This window comes from Festucalex cinctus, chromosome 7 (genome assembly GCF_051991245.1).
Source record: "Festucalex cinctus isolate MCC-2025b chromosome 7, RoL_Fcin_1.0, whole genome shotgun sequence".
In the NCBI taxonomy this organism is placed as follows: Eukaryota; Metazoa; Chordata; class Actinopteri; order Syngnathiformes; family Syngnathidae; genus Festucalex; species Festucalex cinctus.
Genome location: NC_135417.1, coordinates 2,148,921 through 2,164,314, shown reverse-complemented (window position 1 = coordinate 2,164,314; position 15,394 = coordinate 2,148,921). Strand labels below are relative to the sequence as shown.

At 39.3% G+C, this 15,394-nt stretch overlaps 2 protein-coding genes across 7 annotated transcripts; one reads left to right on the top strand and one right to left on the bottom strand.

The window, feature by feature from the left end:
* The first annotated feature begins 292 nt into the window (after positions 1-292).
* Positions 293-13,485, top strand: gba1 (glucosylceramidase beta 1). Of its 6 annotated transcripts, none has more exons than XM_077527169.1 (15): positions 293-548; positions 622-813; positions 1,244-1,390; positions 1,465-1,598; positions 3,179-3,351; positions 3,425-3,514; positions 3,589-3,736; positions 5,298-5,522; positions 5,623-5,786; positions 5,858-5,974; positions 7,209-7,344; positions 8,829-8,951; positions 10,182-10,308; positions 10,417-11,054; positions 13,257-13,485. In XM_077527169.1, the coding sequence occupies exons 1-11, from the start codon at positions 476-478 to the stop codon at positions 7,315-7,317; spliced, it is 1,572 nt and encodes a 523-aa protein (XP_077383295.1). In that variant the 5' UTR covers positions 293-475; the 3' UTR covers positions 7,318-7,344; positions 8,829-8,951; positions 10,182-10,308; positions 10,417-11,054; positions 13,257-13,485. The 6 variants fall into 6 exon arrangements, with proteins under 6 accessions (XP_077383295.1, XP_077383294.1, XP_077383293.1 ...); XM_077527168.1 differs by having other exon boundaries at positions 7,209-8,951; positions 10,417-10,646; positions 10,736-11,054; XM_077527167.1 differs by having other exon boundaries at positions 7,209-8,951; positions 10,417-10,664; positions 10,736-11,054.
* rnf115a (ring finger protein 115a) lies at positions 7,589-15,013 on the bottom strand. Its single transcript, XM_077527179.1, is given in 10 exon segments — positions 7,589-8,508; positions 8,581-8,696; positions 10,219-10,312; positions 10,403-10,475; positions 10,551-10,619; positions 10,751-11,034; positions 11,122-11,179; positions 11,256-11,314; positions 14,857-14,943; positions 14,945-15,013. Coding segments are annotated over 10 exon segments (1,029 nt in total). The 3' UTR covers positions 7,589-8,388.
* Between the last annotated feature and the right edge of the window lie 381 nt (positions 15,014-15,394).

The window sequence follows — 15,394 nt, the reverse complement described above, 5'->3', positions numbered from 1 at the left end:
AAAAAAGCCTTCTTTTTTAAAAAATTGAAAGTGTGTTGCTTTTGCTTTTCAAACGTGAACGTGATTATATTTTATTACGCAACAAAAAATGAAAAAAGAAAATATTTACATATATTTTACACCAGAACCAGCTAATGGTTTACTTTAATTCTTGGTCAAACGGCACCCTCAACTGGCACACATTTGTTACTTCACGTGGTGTATAACAGCACCCCCGAGTGGCACATCCTGGTAATTGCACACCACGTGAAAGGTCACATGACTTGCTCCCCAAAACAAACTGAAAGCTGCTTTTGAACCACCCGAATGGTAGGCGGGGCAAAGTTTAAACCATGTAAAGGGAACCAAGCGTGTCTAAAGTTCGCTGAATGACACAGTAATGAATATGCTGTCGTATTGACTTATATACTCGCGCTTGAATGTCATTTCCTTACTCTTGATGCCCGAGGGGAAGTAGAAAGTTTCCCTCGACAAAATGTTTCTGTCGTTGCACTGCGCTGTTTTGCTAGCAGCAGTTCTCCACACAACATCAACGAGCTTCTCAACAGGTAACAAACAGTCTCCATTACGCTCTGGCAAATGTCACAAATGAAAATAAATTATGTGTCTTTTCACGACAAGAACGCAGCAAGTGTGTCGCCAGAAGCTTCGGCCATGATTCGGTGGTGTGTGAGTGTAACTCCACGTACTGCGACACCTTGGGCACTGTGTCTCTTCCCCCGTCGGGTCAGTACATCTCCTACCTGAGCAGCATGGCTGGAAGCCGGCTAGAAGACAGCCAAGGTCCAATCCGACCCAACGGAACTGGTGCTGGTGAGTTTTATACAGTGTGGGCAAGTTACTAAGTTCTAAAATGTCATAAACAGTGTGTCCACAATTCTGTATATATGTTTTATCTGAAAGTAACTATTTATTGTAAATATGCATCTCTCTTCTTCAAAGTAGTACAAAATTGGTGTACCTTAAAGAAAAAAAAATAAAAATTCTTTTAATATGTGTGTGTACACCAAACAAAAATACATAAATAAAACAGTGTTTTGTCCTAATAATTTTAATCATCTGGCCCTAAAAAATAAAAACAGAAAATAATAATCATGTAATATGTTATACTGTATGTTTTAACATGTGCACATACCTGAGTGAAAGTGGAGACTGATTTTAATTATTTTTCAATGCCTGTTCAGCATCTTACAATAGGCAGGTGTTGTGTTGATCATACTGTCTTGTCACGTGTCTCCCTTAGGCCTCAGACTGACTCTCCTTCAACACAAGAAGTACCAGAAGATGAGAGGATTTGGTGGCGCGATGACAGACGCAGCAGCAATCAACATTCTGTCTCTTTCTGCTGAAGCACAAGACCAACTGTTGAGACAATACTTCTCCAAGGAAGGTACATGCTCCATAACTCTTTATTAGGTATACCTGCCCTGCACACATCTAATGTGATTATTTTGTATTTTTCAGGTATCGGTTACACCGTGGTGCGTGTGCCCATGGCCAGTTGCGACTTCTCCACACGTCTGTACACATACGCTGATACGTGCGGCGACTACAGCCTGCTCAATTTCACTCTGGCCCCTGAAGATGTACACATGAAGGTTGGGACGCACAGACACATGCACAGAAAGTACTTGGCATCCTTTCTGAACTATTTTTGTCTTGTTTATCAATTTTGGAGGGACTTTCAAGTTATGGTAATCTCACTGTCGTGTCATATTTTCTCCACGTGGTGACTGTCTTCATTCTGTAATGTCTTGGAAATTTTGTAACCTTTCTCCTAACTAATGCCTTTGAACATAGACATCTCTATAATGTGGTAACTCTGTGTTGTTGTGCTTTAAAGGGATACTTGACTCATTGAGCTATTTTCAGCAGTAAAAAGTTAATATTTTGTCCAGAACGAATTTGATAACTTCATTATTTTTCACGTACAATTAATATCTTTAAAAACACATTTTTTCAACTTGCTTTTGCCTGAAGATGACATCACCTGTGCTGAGGAAGTAAGTAACGACCAATCGTGGAAAAATGTGTTTTTAAAGGAATCAATTGCACATGAAAAATAAGGAAGTTATCAAATTAATTCTGTACAAAATATTTACTTTTTACTGTTGAAAATGGCTCAATAAGTCAAGTATGCCTTGAAGTTTTGACTGCACAAATGTCAGGAAAAGCCTCCAAGAACATCTGAGCTTTACTTAGAGGGATGCTTGACACATTGAGCCATTTTCAGCATTAAAATGTTAATATTTTGTTTATAATTAATGTGGTAACTTAATTATTGTTCATGTACAATTAATACCTTTAAAGTAATTATTCTACATGCTGTCGACTGATGATGACATCACCTGTGCTGAGGAACTAGCTAACGACCAATCATGGAAAAATGTGTTTTTAAAGCAGGGGTGGCAAACTGCGATCCTCGAGGGCCGGAGTCCTGCAGGTTTTAGAGATTTCCCTACTCGAAGTGCAGCTGATTACAATTAACAGGATCGTTATCAGGCTTATGCAGAGCTTGCTGAACAGCTGATCACGAATCAGCTCTATTGAAGAAGGGAAATATCCAAAACCTGCAGGACTGCGGCCCTCGGGGACCGGATCTCGCCACCCCTGTTTTAAAGGTATTAATTGCGCATGAAAAATAAGGATGTTATCAATTTAATTCTGGACAAAATATTTACTTTTTACTGTTGAAATATGCTCAGTGAGTCAAGTATGCCTTTAAGTTTTGGCTACACAGATGTCAGGAAAAGCCTCCTAGAACATCTGAGCTTTACTTAAGGGTTTGTCAGAGGCACTTACAATGGTGGCAGGTATGTGCCGACTTCATTTTAGATGAGAAATATGACTGGTCAATTCTGAACACAGGCATATGTAAGTTATAAAAGGGTGTGCACACTTATGCAATTAAACCTTAGTTAGTATTTATTTCCCCTCCTTTATAGATGCATTTATTTATTTATTTATTTATTTATTTATTTATTTATTTATTTAACAACTTATCGGTCAGAGCAATGGTGGAAAAGCTTTTGAGTTTTTTTTTAAATTAATTAATTTATTTTATTAAATACCGTAAACCTGGTATTTGGACAGGGGTGTGTAGACTTTTTATAACTATACGGAGACAGAGACACACAGACAGAATATTGTATGTCCTTTGACTTGTATTGTTTGCCAGATCCCTCTGCTGCAGAGAGCCCAAGCCATGGCTCCTCAACCCTTGTCTCTGCTGGCCAGTGCCTGGAGCGCCCCCGCCTGGATGAAGACAAACGACGCACTCATCGGAAAAGGCTCCCTGAAGGGGCAACCTGGTGGAAAGGAGCATCAAAGTTGGGCTCAGTACTACATCAGGTGATTCGTGTACATGCAGTATGTTATGAAAGCGTGTTTGATCTTATTGTGGTTGTCGTTGCTATTTTGTCAGATTCCTTGAGGAGTACGCCAAGTATAATTTGACATTTTGGGCCGTGACGACGGGGAATGAACCAACAGCAGGACAAATAACAAACTACAGGTGTCCTTTTGCACACGGGATATTAAAGTTCTAATATCAGCAGATTGAGAGACGGTGCGTTTGTCTTCCTGCAGTTTCCAGGCGCTGGGTTTCACTCCCGAGCAGCAGAGGGACTGGGTGGCGTTGGACCTGGGCCCCGCACTCCAAGGTTCATCTTTCCCGCACACTCATGTCCTCATTCTGGACGACAACCGGCTGCTGCTGCCTCACTGGGCCAAAGTGGTGAGTGCGACATGGCGGACACTTTTTTTTTTTTTTTTTTTTCCCTTCCTTATGATGCATAGTGATAAAATCTGTGTTACAAGTGCTAGCTGTCGTAGCAACTGTTTGGCAGAACAAGCCTTCGAAAAGGGGGCCAAGCTTGCCACTCCCAGTTGAAGATTACTGAAGACGAAACATGAAACAGAATTTCACGTGGTGAATCATAAAAGCATGGTCATAATAACTCATAAAAAAAGAAACTTCAATTTGACAAACAGCATGTTGACAAGCTGTTAAGATTCTGGGATAATGTCCTCAAACTAATGAACTTTTTGGCAAGGCACATCAGCTCTACGTTCACATATTCAAGAATGAAGCATACCAAGAAAAGAAACATAAATATGATGGAGGCTCTTATGTTCTGTGATTGTTGCTGACCCTACTGTCTCAAATTATTTTTAATCTTTTCTAGAAGAGCTTTCATTTTTGTTCAGGCCTGTTTCAAGGTTTGTTTGTTTTTTTGTTTTTTTAAATAATTCTGTTGAACCACAATTCAAAAGCAATGTCTCAGTTTCACTGGTTAATTTACATTATATTTTAATTTATTATTATTTTGTCAGATTCTAATTATTTCTGTTAATATTGTGGGTTTTTCTTTAAACAATTTTGTCCATGTTTGTATGTTACAGTATGTATGTATGTATGTATGTATGTATGTATGTATGTATTTTCTGCCACCTGGTGGCCACAACGTGTACCTCATGATGCACAAATTGTTTCGTCCGTTACATTCTATTTACATGATTACATTACTGTATGTTTTTATAACATAAAAATATAAGAGAGTGCTATTTTATTATTATTATTATTATTATTATTACTGGTTCCACAAATTTAGTTTTTCTTTTCTTTTTTTCTTTTTTTTTGGTGTAGGTTGGAACATTCCTTTTAATTGAGAAAGGTAATTTGAGATACAGTGTTCCCTGGTTAGGTTAAAAAAAAATACCCGCAATAAATGAAATCGACGAAGTAGTTAGATTTATAGTTTTAGTTTTACATTTATTATAAATGTTTTAAGGCTTTAAAACCACCTACCACACAGTGTATACACTTTTTCTCATTGACACATTTACAGTTTCTCACATTTCTCTTTTGTTTAAACATTCTCAATGTTCAAACCTTCATAAATTTTTAAAAATAGGTACATTACTGTAAAAAGATTGTATGCACTAAAAAAAAAAAATCCTCGATGCAGCAAGACTGAAAAAACTGCAATTATTTTATTTGAGATACAATTATTTTAAGTTAAGATTTTGGTCATGGGGCGATTTAAACTTGATCTGAAAGCACCACTGTATGAGGAAATTGCATAATAATGGATAATAATATGTTTATTTTAGTTCTACAGAGTAGCATGTTCATGCCTAAGGCCGATCCCTACATGGTGTAACATTCAAACTTCAGGAAGTTAAAATTGAGAGGAAAAAAACTGACATACAATACAGTACTGTATAGAAAAAAAAGTATATCTAGCACAGCAAAATGTATTTTCAATCCCAAGACTTGATGCGACTCCCACCAGGTGCTCGGTGACATCCACGCCGGCCGATACATCCACGGGGTGGCGGTGCACTGGTACCTGGACAACCTGATTCCCGCCGGGCTCACCCTGGGAACCACCCACGAGCTGTACCCGGAATATTACCTATTTGGCACTGAGGCCTGCGCAGGCTGGACATCGCCGGAGCGGGGGGTGAAACTGGGTAGCTGGCAGAGGGCCGAACAGTACGCGCACGATATCTTAGAGGTAAGATGGCGGATGTCCCGGGAGGGTGAGTCAGCGGACCCGTAGGCTGTCAACGCAAGCTGGGACTAGTTGTTTTTTTTTTTTATTTCTTCGTGTTCAGGATTTAAATCATTACGTGACGGGTTGGACCGACTGGAACCTGGCGCTGGATCAGACCGGCGGGCCCAACTGGGTGAAGAACTTTGTGGACAGCCCCGTCATCGTTGACGCCGGGCGTGACGTCTTCTTCAAGCAGCCGACCTTCTACGCATTGGCCCACTTCAGGTAGGAATTTCATCATTGTAGATTTTGGAGATAGTAGTCAAAATCATCTTTTGATTTTTATTTGGACATAGTAAGTTCCTGTGTGAGGGCTCTCAGAGAGTCGGCGTGGCCGCCAGTGGGGAAACAAAACTGGAATTCTCCGCCTTCATCCGACCAGACGGTTTAGCCGTGCTCATCGTCCTCAACAGGTTGTATGATGCAGTGAACGCACGTATATTCGCACCTTTGCATTCATGTTTAACTCATTGGATCCCAAAAACGTATAAAAACGTTCTATTTTAAATATTGCCATGGTCCCAAAAACATACATGTACGATTTGTTGTTGTTGTTGTTTTTTTTTTAATGCTACTTAATGCACTTAATTTAATGCACTTAAAGAGATACTTCACTTATTTAGCCCAATATAGCAATAAAAAGTTAATATTTTGTCTATAAGATTGGCGCCGGTTGAGCTCTTATACTCTGCTGCCACCTGCTGGCCGTTTTTTTTTTTTGTAATAACTACCATTACTTTAAAGGGATACTTTACTTATTTAGTCAGTTTTGGCAGTCAAACGTTAATATTTTGCCGGTAATAAATGTTTCCATGTACAATTAGTACCTTCAAAACACATTTTGCAACCTGCTGTTGACTGAAAATGACATCACAAGGGCACAAGGGCTCAGATAACCAATCACAGCTCACCTGTTTTCTAAGTTTGTTCATGTGACATTCATAAGCTGAGCTGTGATTGGTTACCTGAGCCTTTGTGATGTCATTTTCAGTTGATAGCAAGTTGCAAAATGTATTTTTAAAGGTACTAATTAGACATGGAAAATAATGAAAATATTAAATTTATTATAGGCAAAATATTAATGTTTGACTGCCAAAGTGAATGAATTAAACATAAAACAAACAAAACGACACATTATGTATGAAAAAAGCCTTGTTTATGTTTAGCTCAATGCTAACAATGTAAAATGCTATAGATGGGCTAACTGATAGCATTGGTGTAATTATTTGCACATTTTAGAGCTTAGTTACATTCCCCCACAAACATTTCATTTTCTCATTGTGAGTTTGTTAGGTATTTTTTTGTAACTTTATTTTGGTTTTATATCACAATAAAAGGTATATTTTACGTAATTGATGGCCTTAAGATAATGCTGAGGTCCCCATTGTCCTATTTTATGCTTCATAATGCGCCTCATGTTTTCAATGGAAGACAGGTCTGGACTGCTGGCAGGCCCATCTAGTAATTCTTTTTTTACAAAGCCACGCTGTTTTAACATGTTTGGAATGTGGCTTGGCATTCGCACTGGCGTTTTGGTTTCTAGAACAACTTGGAAGTCAACAAGTGTCACGGAACGGCTTGTATTCAACTTTGGTGGTTTCACTATGCATGTGTGAGTGGAACTAATGAACTGTGTGTGTTGTTTAGGTCATCATCAGATATGGCGTTTGAGGTGTGGGACCCAGTGGTGGGCTACATCCCCTCCACAGCGCCGCCACATTCCTTACTCACGCTCGCTTGGCACACAATGGGATAAATTTTGTAATTTGTTGTTGACATGCAGGTAAGAAGTTCAGTTCTTACAGAAGTGTTGGTATATTAGAGGTGCACTGAGGCTATTTGAGCTTTTTGCCTAATTTGTGAATGTACAAGGATTTCTTTGCCATGCAAATACACTTTTGCATGGATGACTAATATTTCTTTCACATTTGACACACTCACTTTGTATATAATGAAAATAATGAAATGTGTTGCTATTTAATTTCAAATAAAAACGAGTACTGTTCTGAGACAAATCGAGAAGGAAACCCATTTTTTTTGTCACTTTATTAATACATCATAGACATTTTTTCATTTATATAATATACAGTTTGTTAACCATGTATGTCATTCACATTTGCGTCTCCATTCTCAATGTTTTTCTTTGCAAACCTTTTAAGTTTGTGGACTACTATTATTTACATTAAAAAAAAAACAAGTGGTAAAAATGTGGTCATACACAGAGGACTAAAATGACAGGGATGACATCAGATTATAATATGTACACCAGCGGGGTAAGCGCTCATGATTTGATTCCATTGATGTGAGGGTTTTAAGCTGGAATATCCCTTATAGGAATGCTTAAACGTTAAACCAAAGAAATACGCTCATGGGCCGTCAAACAATAAATAAGAGTTCAATAGTATGTTTACAGCAAGGGGGCGACTGAGATAAAAACAAAAAAACAAAAAACCGGGCATCTGGCCAAAATAGTGTTTAAAATGGGAAGTAGCTTGAAGGGTTTTAAACATGGATGGGCCTCATCTGGAGTGGAAAGGAGACCTTAGAGGAGACATATTATGGAAATTGAGTAACTAATTGCTTGTATACAAACGTGTACAACAGACCTCCCAAATCTGTGTCCAGGAGTTTAGACTTAACAGAATTTGTGAAAACATGTATAATATGTCTCCTTTAAGATGCGTATGTGTGTACATGGTTCAGGAAAAAAATAGACATAGAATAACAAAAAAAAAAAAAGAAGTGATTATGACAGCAACGGAGGCGAGGGGTAGCGAGAAGTGTCTTCTCGCCGTGTTATTTTTCTTTTCTTCCCGCCGGTCTGTCTTCAGAAGGACCATCGCTCCTGTGTGCGGGGGTCCATGGAGAGGGAGGGGGGCTCTGACGGGGGCTGGCTGCTGCTGTCTTCGCCGTTCAAACTCTTCCGACAAACTGGACACGTGTCGTGCTGCGGAGACAACACGCCACTCAGCTGTAACGTGACGACAATGGCCGCTTGTGTCGTGTTGTTGTGACTCACCATCTCCAGCCATGGTACTATACAGGCTGAATGGAAGAAGTGGTTACAGGGGAGCTGTCGGACGGCCTCGCCCACCTCAAAGTCTTCTTTGCACACGGGACATTCCATACAACAGTCTGCGCACACCAAGTTTAATTAACACTCAATTCATTACTTTGGAATGGACATGATCAATTAGTCAATGATCGATTGATTATAGATTAAACTGTGACAATGTGATTGAAAAAATGTCTCTTGTGGCCCTTTAGGGTTTGCATTCGAGTACCCTCCCTCTGAATCTGGTTGGAATAATCCATCAAAATGAAGATCAGTCGTGGATCAACAGCAAGTGGGGGTCTTGAAGCTTCACTTTTATATTGCAGCTGTTCAAGGTGAGCTCATTAGCATCCACTGGCACTTAAGCTTTTAACATAAACTATGTTTATGTTAACAGATTTTAACATGATTTTTTTTGTTAGCTGCAATGTTAATGGTATTCAACAACAAAAACTATTTATAATATGTTGTATGCGCTGCCACTAGTTGCTATTGCTTTTATGGAGTATGAAACAAGCAGCAAAATGCACTTGGTTTTATACATCTCGGGGCGACCATTTTGCCACTTGCTGTCGACTGAAAATTACATCACAGTTGCTCAGGTTACGAGTCCTTACGACCAATCACAGCTCACCTGTGTTCTGAGTGTGGTCATGTGACATTAGCAAACTGAGCCGTGATTGGTAGTTAATGGAGTCCTTAGCAACTGTGAGGTCGTCTTCAGGTCAACAGCAAGTGGCAAAATGGCCGCCCCCTGAGATGGATACATATGGGTGCCATTTTGCCACTTAATTCATATTCCGCAATCAGAATATTAACCAGAATACCATGTTTTGACTAGTGGGGCTACACAGAACATTATTGTAAAGAAATGTTTTGAGTTCATTTCATTTAAGTAGGTACAATTTTCTGATAGAAACCTTAAAGTGGAAGTCAACCTTAAACATTTTTTGACAATGTTATATGTGACCTCACTAATCTAAACATGACATTCTGATTAATATTGCATTTGTAGAATATGAGCTATGAAGTAAAATCCAGCCATTTTGCCACTTCCTGTCGACTGACGATGACATCACAGTTGCTCAGGTCTCAGGCAGCAACCAATAACAGCTCAGCTTCAGAAAGCAGGTGAGCTGTGATTGGTCGTTGCCTGAGACCTAAGCAACATTGATGTCATCTTCAGTCGACAGCAAGTGGCAAAATGGCCGCCCCGAGATGGATAAAAATGACTGGATCTTGCTGTTCATGTCATATTCCACTAATAATATTCCACTGCATACAACATAATTTTTGGGGTTGACTTCCCATTTAACTCCGGCCAATGTTTTTAATTACGTAAGCACTTGTTTTCACTATCATTCGGTGGATATTAAGTTGCGCAAATCAGTAGTGACAGAAATGTAAATAGTGTCCGAGTCGTATTGAATCATATGGTAATAGACTACTAATTGTGTGTCAAATGTACAAGGTGCCTTCAGAGTCTCTTTATAATTTACTAGGAACTAACAAGGTGCAACTAAACTATCTACTATTATCTACTCATTTTGTAATAATTTCCACAGATTTGTGCATTTGCAATGAACACTGTGCAACTCTGACCTGCTTGTTCCTGAGAAATATTCACAAAGGGTAGAGAAGAAATCCTCTCTTTCTCAGCTGGAGGAGGCCCCGTGTTCTCCAGCTGACCGAGTAACTACACACACAAGCACACGAAATGATCAACAATGAGGTGATTTAAAAAAAAAATAATAATTAACAGGTATTGGCGTTTTTTTTGCTTTACTTGTGTTATGACAGCATCCAGGCCTCCTTGTCCCCAGGCATAGTCTCCTGGATTTGAATGTAGCATCCCTGTCCTGGGGAAACAACGAAGCAACGGTTGATGATGGTCATATCGTAACAGCAAATGACATTCTGTGAGGGCATCTCACCATGACAGCGGCGGCGAGCCAGAGACTCCAGAGTTGGCGAAGAGGCCTGCGAGGAACTGTTGTACAATCCTGATTGACGGACATCGAAAGCCATTTGTAGCGCCAAAGCACATAGTAACAAAGATATGTCGTATGAATGGAAAAAAAACAACAAAAAACTGGGTGTCATTCGTTTCTATATTCAGGTGCCGCCAACCCACCCTTCGACAGCGGGCGAGCGGTCGGGCCTGCTGCTGACTCTGGACCTGTACCGCCTCTGGGTGTGAAGGCGTGGGGGGCGCGCCGGTCCCCAGTGGTCGCCGGTGCCCAGCGAACCCGCCATGGCCCCCCCGAGGCCGGCGGGGACCGAGCCCCCGATGGGTGCGCTTCCGAACCCCCCAAAGTCACTGAGACCACCCAAGCGGCCCCTGGACAGCCGAGGTTCCGAGTCGGAGTTGTCGCCGTCGAAGGAAAATGGCCGCTCCAGTAGCAGCAGGTGCCATAGCTGCAAGGACAACACAGAAGGTTAGTATTTATTTATTTTTAGATTTTGCTTTGACTTTATTTGTGACTGAATTATTAAGTAAGGTACATCTGCAAACTGAGTGGTTGTGTCATCTAGTCCATTGGCGCCGCCCTCTAAGAGACTGCTGGAATTGCAGACAAAAGAAATTACACCTCGTCATAAGATGAAATGAAACCCATCAAATGAGTCACGGTTCTTACCTGGAATCTTCTGTCACTTCCTCGATGAAGCCTGAGTCACAGCGAGGACAAATATACTCCTTGAAAAAAAAAAAAAGTGAGAGCACACATGTCATTCAGACATTGACTAAACAATCCAGATTGAAATAAGCGAACTATAATTAGATATTGAATCGCAACTGTCCATAAAGACCTCCACACATTCATGCTGACCAATGACCAGAATAATCATTGCAAGTAAACTATTATTTAAAAAAAAAAAAAAAAGTTTCAATATTATGACAATGAAGAATGCTAAAACACGAGCAGTCAATGTTTGTCTCTAGAGACATTTTAACTCATTCACTCGCAGCCATTTTCACTGAAGCAACCCCCTTCGCTCCCGGCTGTTTTACTGGATTTCAATCAATAATCAAAAGAAAGATTAGTCTCTTCTTTCATCAAGAAAGCAATTAGCATTAGAATATAACTAAGTTTCATTATTCACAAATCTGCTTAGAACTGTGGGGAAATCAGCTTGTTTTAACATGGCCCTGGTTTAGCTCTTATACTCTGCTGCCACCTGCTGGCCTTTTTTGTAATAACTACCATTGCTTCAACCGTTCTCTGCAGTAGAGAGACTACATCAAATATGCATCAAAGTATGCTCTAGCATTTAAAAAAACAAAAACAAAAACAACGTATTAATAAATCTTTGGGACACTTAAAAATTAAAAATAGAACGTATTTATAAGTTTTTGGGAGCAAATGAGTTAATATTTGTTCTGTTTGATGACCATTTCAGCATGTGTCATTATTGAGAAACTAGGTAAGACGTTTGTTATGATCCTCACAGGTGAACACTTAAGATTGGAATATTAAGACATCATTCATTGTTAGTGTTTGTTTGTTTTTTCCTGCTGCTATTGGATCTCACTGACACTGGATTGTGCAGGTGTACTTATTGTTGTGACCAGTCCGTGTTTGTATTGCATACAGAGCTCGAGTTTTTGTGTTAGCCAGCGAGCCTGACAAAGATTCCATGATGTTGCTGTTAGCCATGATGTTGACGCCAGTCTGAGTCAGGTGACCTCTGCGTGTCATGAGCATTTTAGAACACGGATAGACACTGCACTACACGACTTAAATTTTTTTTTAAATCCCCCATTTTTCTTTTTTTAATCGGAGATGCATATTCGAGGATAATAATAATAACCCTACTTTTAACCTTTTATATTTTTATCATTTAACCCCCCCCCCCCCCCCAATCAACAAATAATTTGGCCTGTCTCTTTTAAAAATCCAGTGCAAAATGTTCCCACCTGCTTTTCAAAGGCAAATTTTCCTCAAATGCATTTTCTTTTCTTTTCTTAACTTCCATTAAAATATGTTGTGACATGAAAAGGTGGACTATTACGATAAATGAAAGCAACCTAAGAGGTTGAGCTGGTCTGCCAACCACACCTAACGCGAGTTCAACACTAATGACTGACAGAGCTCATGTGATTTATTTATTTTTTTTGACACGTAAAAGTCAGCTACAGGATCCGAGATGGTTACGATGTCCTCATAATAAAACCATCTACGCTATTATTGAACAATGACGTGGAGATGTGGATGGCACTTGGCTCGGAAAGGAAGAAATGCCACAGGATCCAGTAGTGAGGCAAGCAGGCTGGAATTGCTCTATAGGCCTCCACCAGTCCAAAATACATAACGCCATCAAGACAAATGATTAGATTTTGTGTGTCGATCACACAGTGAAATCTCTGCAGAATTAGATAGAATTAATCAGCATACCTAATGAGCCCTGGGGATAAAATAAATAAATAAATAAATAGAGGTCCTTCTGTTCAATAAAAAAATAAATGCAGAAATATTTTATGCGAGAATTGTTTTCTTTAAATCATTTTATTTCAGGCGAATTTTTATGCCAAACCATGTGTGCATATTAGTAAGAGGACATAATTCCTGTTATGAGTCTATATTGAATTGATTCAATTATTTTTGCTCTGCATTTGTAAGCTTCTTTCTTCCCACCAGGTGTAAGCGGAGTCCCCTAATACCTCTGCGGCAGTCAAATGAAGTCATTATGCAAATGTAGGCGGCGGGGGCGGCAGCTGATGCTGGTTGAGCAACAACACGAGCACATGGGTGTCCTATTCTTTCCCCAGTACCACCATGAGTGAAACTTGCGGCATTCGGAAGGTGTTTTGCTCCACATATAAATTTAATCAAAAGCTCTATAAAGCAATAAAAACGGTCACTTGCATGGCATTTTTATTTCATAGCGCCTTGGTCTGCCTTCACCTGTGCTTCGCTTACTCATAAACACTCTTGCCCCATTCATTTGCACCTAAATTGAATTGTGGCTGGGCGATTAATCAGTCATAATCAAGTGGCAATTATTTATCATCACAATCTTCTTTTGTGGCTTCTGTATTTCCAGGCATGAATAGAGTAGAATGTCTCAAGAGCAGTGTTGCCACATTTTCATTATTTTCTGCAACTGATTAAAAAATAAATAATAAGAATAAGAATAATTCACGCTAAAAATTAGTCAACATGAGCAAAATTGTTTTTGTTTTATGTATGTCAAGAAAGGATCCCAGTGGTTAATACTGGTAATGAGAGGTTTGTGAAAAAAAATTATTGTATTTTAATGCCATTATTACTGAGTTATTATTACTGGTTTTAATATAGGCATTAAGGACAGGACATTCACAGTGGGTCATAGAGAATTCAATTAAAGTAATTAATAAAATTACTTTTTGGATAACTGAACTGATTAATGTTACAGCGCCATTGGGGAACCTTTGTCTTATCGGGATCCCCCCCAAACCAAGTACACATAGTACAACCACATTGGTAGTCTGAAGCACTAAGCAGTTAAACCATCAATATTGCCTACATTCAAATGTAATAGCATACTAGGCCTAAGTCTTCTTCCAAAACGAGACAGGTTGTTAATTTCTGGAATAAAACCTATTTAAACATATTGTAATCCACTGTAACATACAGTGACCATTACAATGTGATTAAAAGAAACTAAACTGCACTATTTTGGAGTGTTCCTCTGACGTTTTTGTTTGTGTAACTGATCGTGGTGTAAACCGTAAAACTTAAGTCAACATTTATTGCTCACCATTCTACTCCCGTGTTTCCATTTCAAATGGAAAGTAAAAGTATATATGAATGCAAAATTCCCCTGCTTGGAAAATGAGGGTGACTTTGGATCAGACTATAACAGGGTGGGGAAACTAGATGTGAAGGCAGTTGGAATACGATTTTAAATATCCTTATTTCACTTAGCTTTATGTATTTTAGTGCAACACACAATCACAATAGACCAACCAAGGCTTAAGGCTAACTTCGACACGAGTGTCTTCCACGATCGTTACAAATAAAATATACCATCCATCTGCTTTAAATGATCCTTATTTGTCAAATACATATACAGTTGGTACCGGTGTATTTAACGCGTTTACAACTGCAACAACAAACACCGCTGACTGCTAGCAGGCTAGCTAGCCTTTTAGCTAAGGAAGGCAAGCAGAACACACGGTAATCGGCCTCGACGCCAACTTGTCAACGGAGCAAATAAGACGACATAAAGCCGAGAGTGGAAAAACAAACGTCTTACCGGGAGTTTGGGGTTTACTTCACCCTTACAACAGTGACAGAAAAACCGATGCGGGGGAACAGCCGCAGCCTCCGCCATCTTTTCCCCAAACGAGCACACAAACAGTGACGTCGGTCCTCCAAAAAGTCACCACGCGGGCCCGCCTCCTTCCCGGCATGCACCTCGTCGCGGACCGGCCAATCACAGCAAGGTATAACCCGATTGCGGAAATGCTTGTTTGTTGACATGTGTAGATCAGCGCATCGTTTCTGGTCAGTGTAGTTTAGAAATATATTTGTTTTCTAAAGAGCAGAGAATTGATTAATTTGTTGTGTAGTTAAGAAATATATAAAGTGAGTAACTTCTGATTGGCTTTTTATATCAGAGCATGAGCGTAAAATAAAAATAAGAATAAAGAAACAAAAATATTTATGTGCAAATTCAGATATTACTGAATAGTGACTACCACTTAACCTGAAACAGTAATAAATGAAATTTTAATAAAATAAACGATTCAAAACTATTTATAAAATAATATATTAAGTCAAATTCAACACTA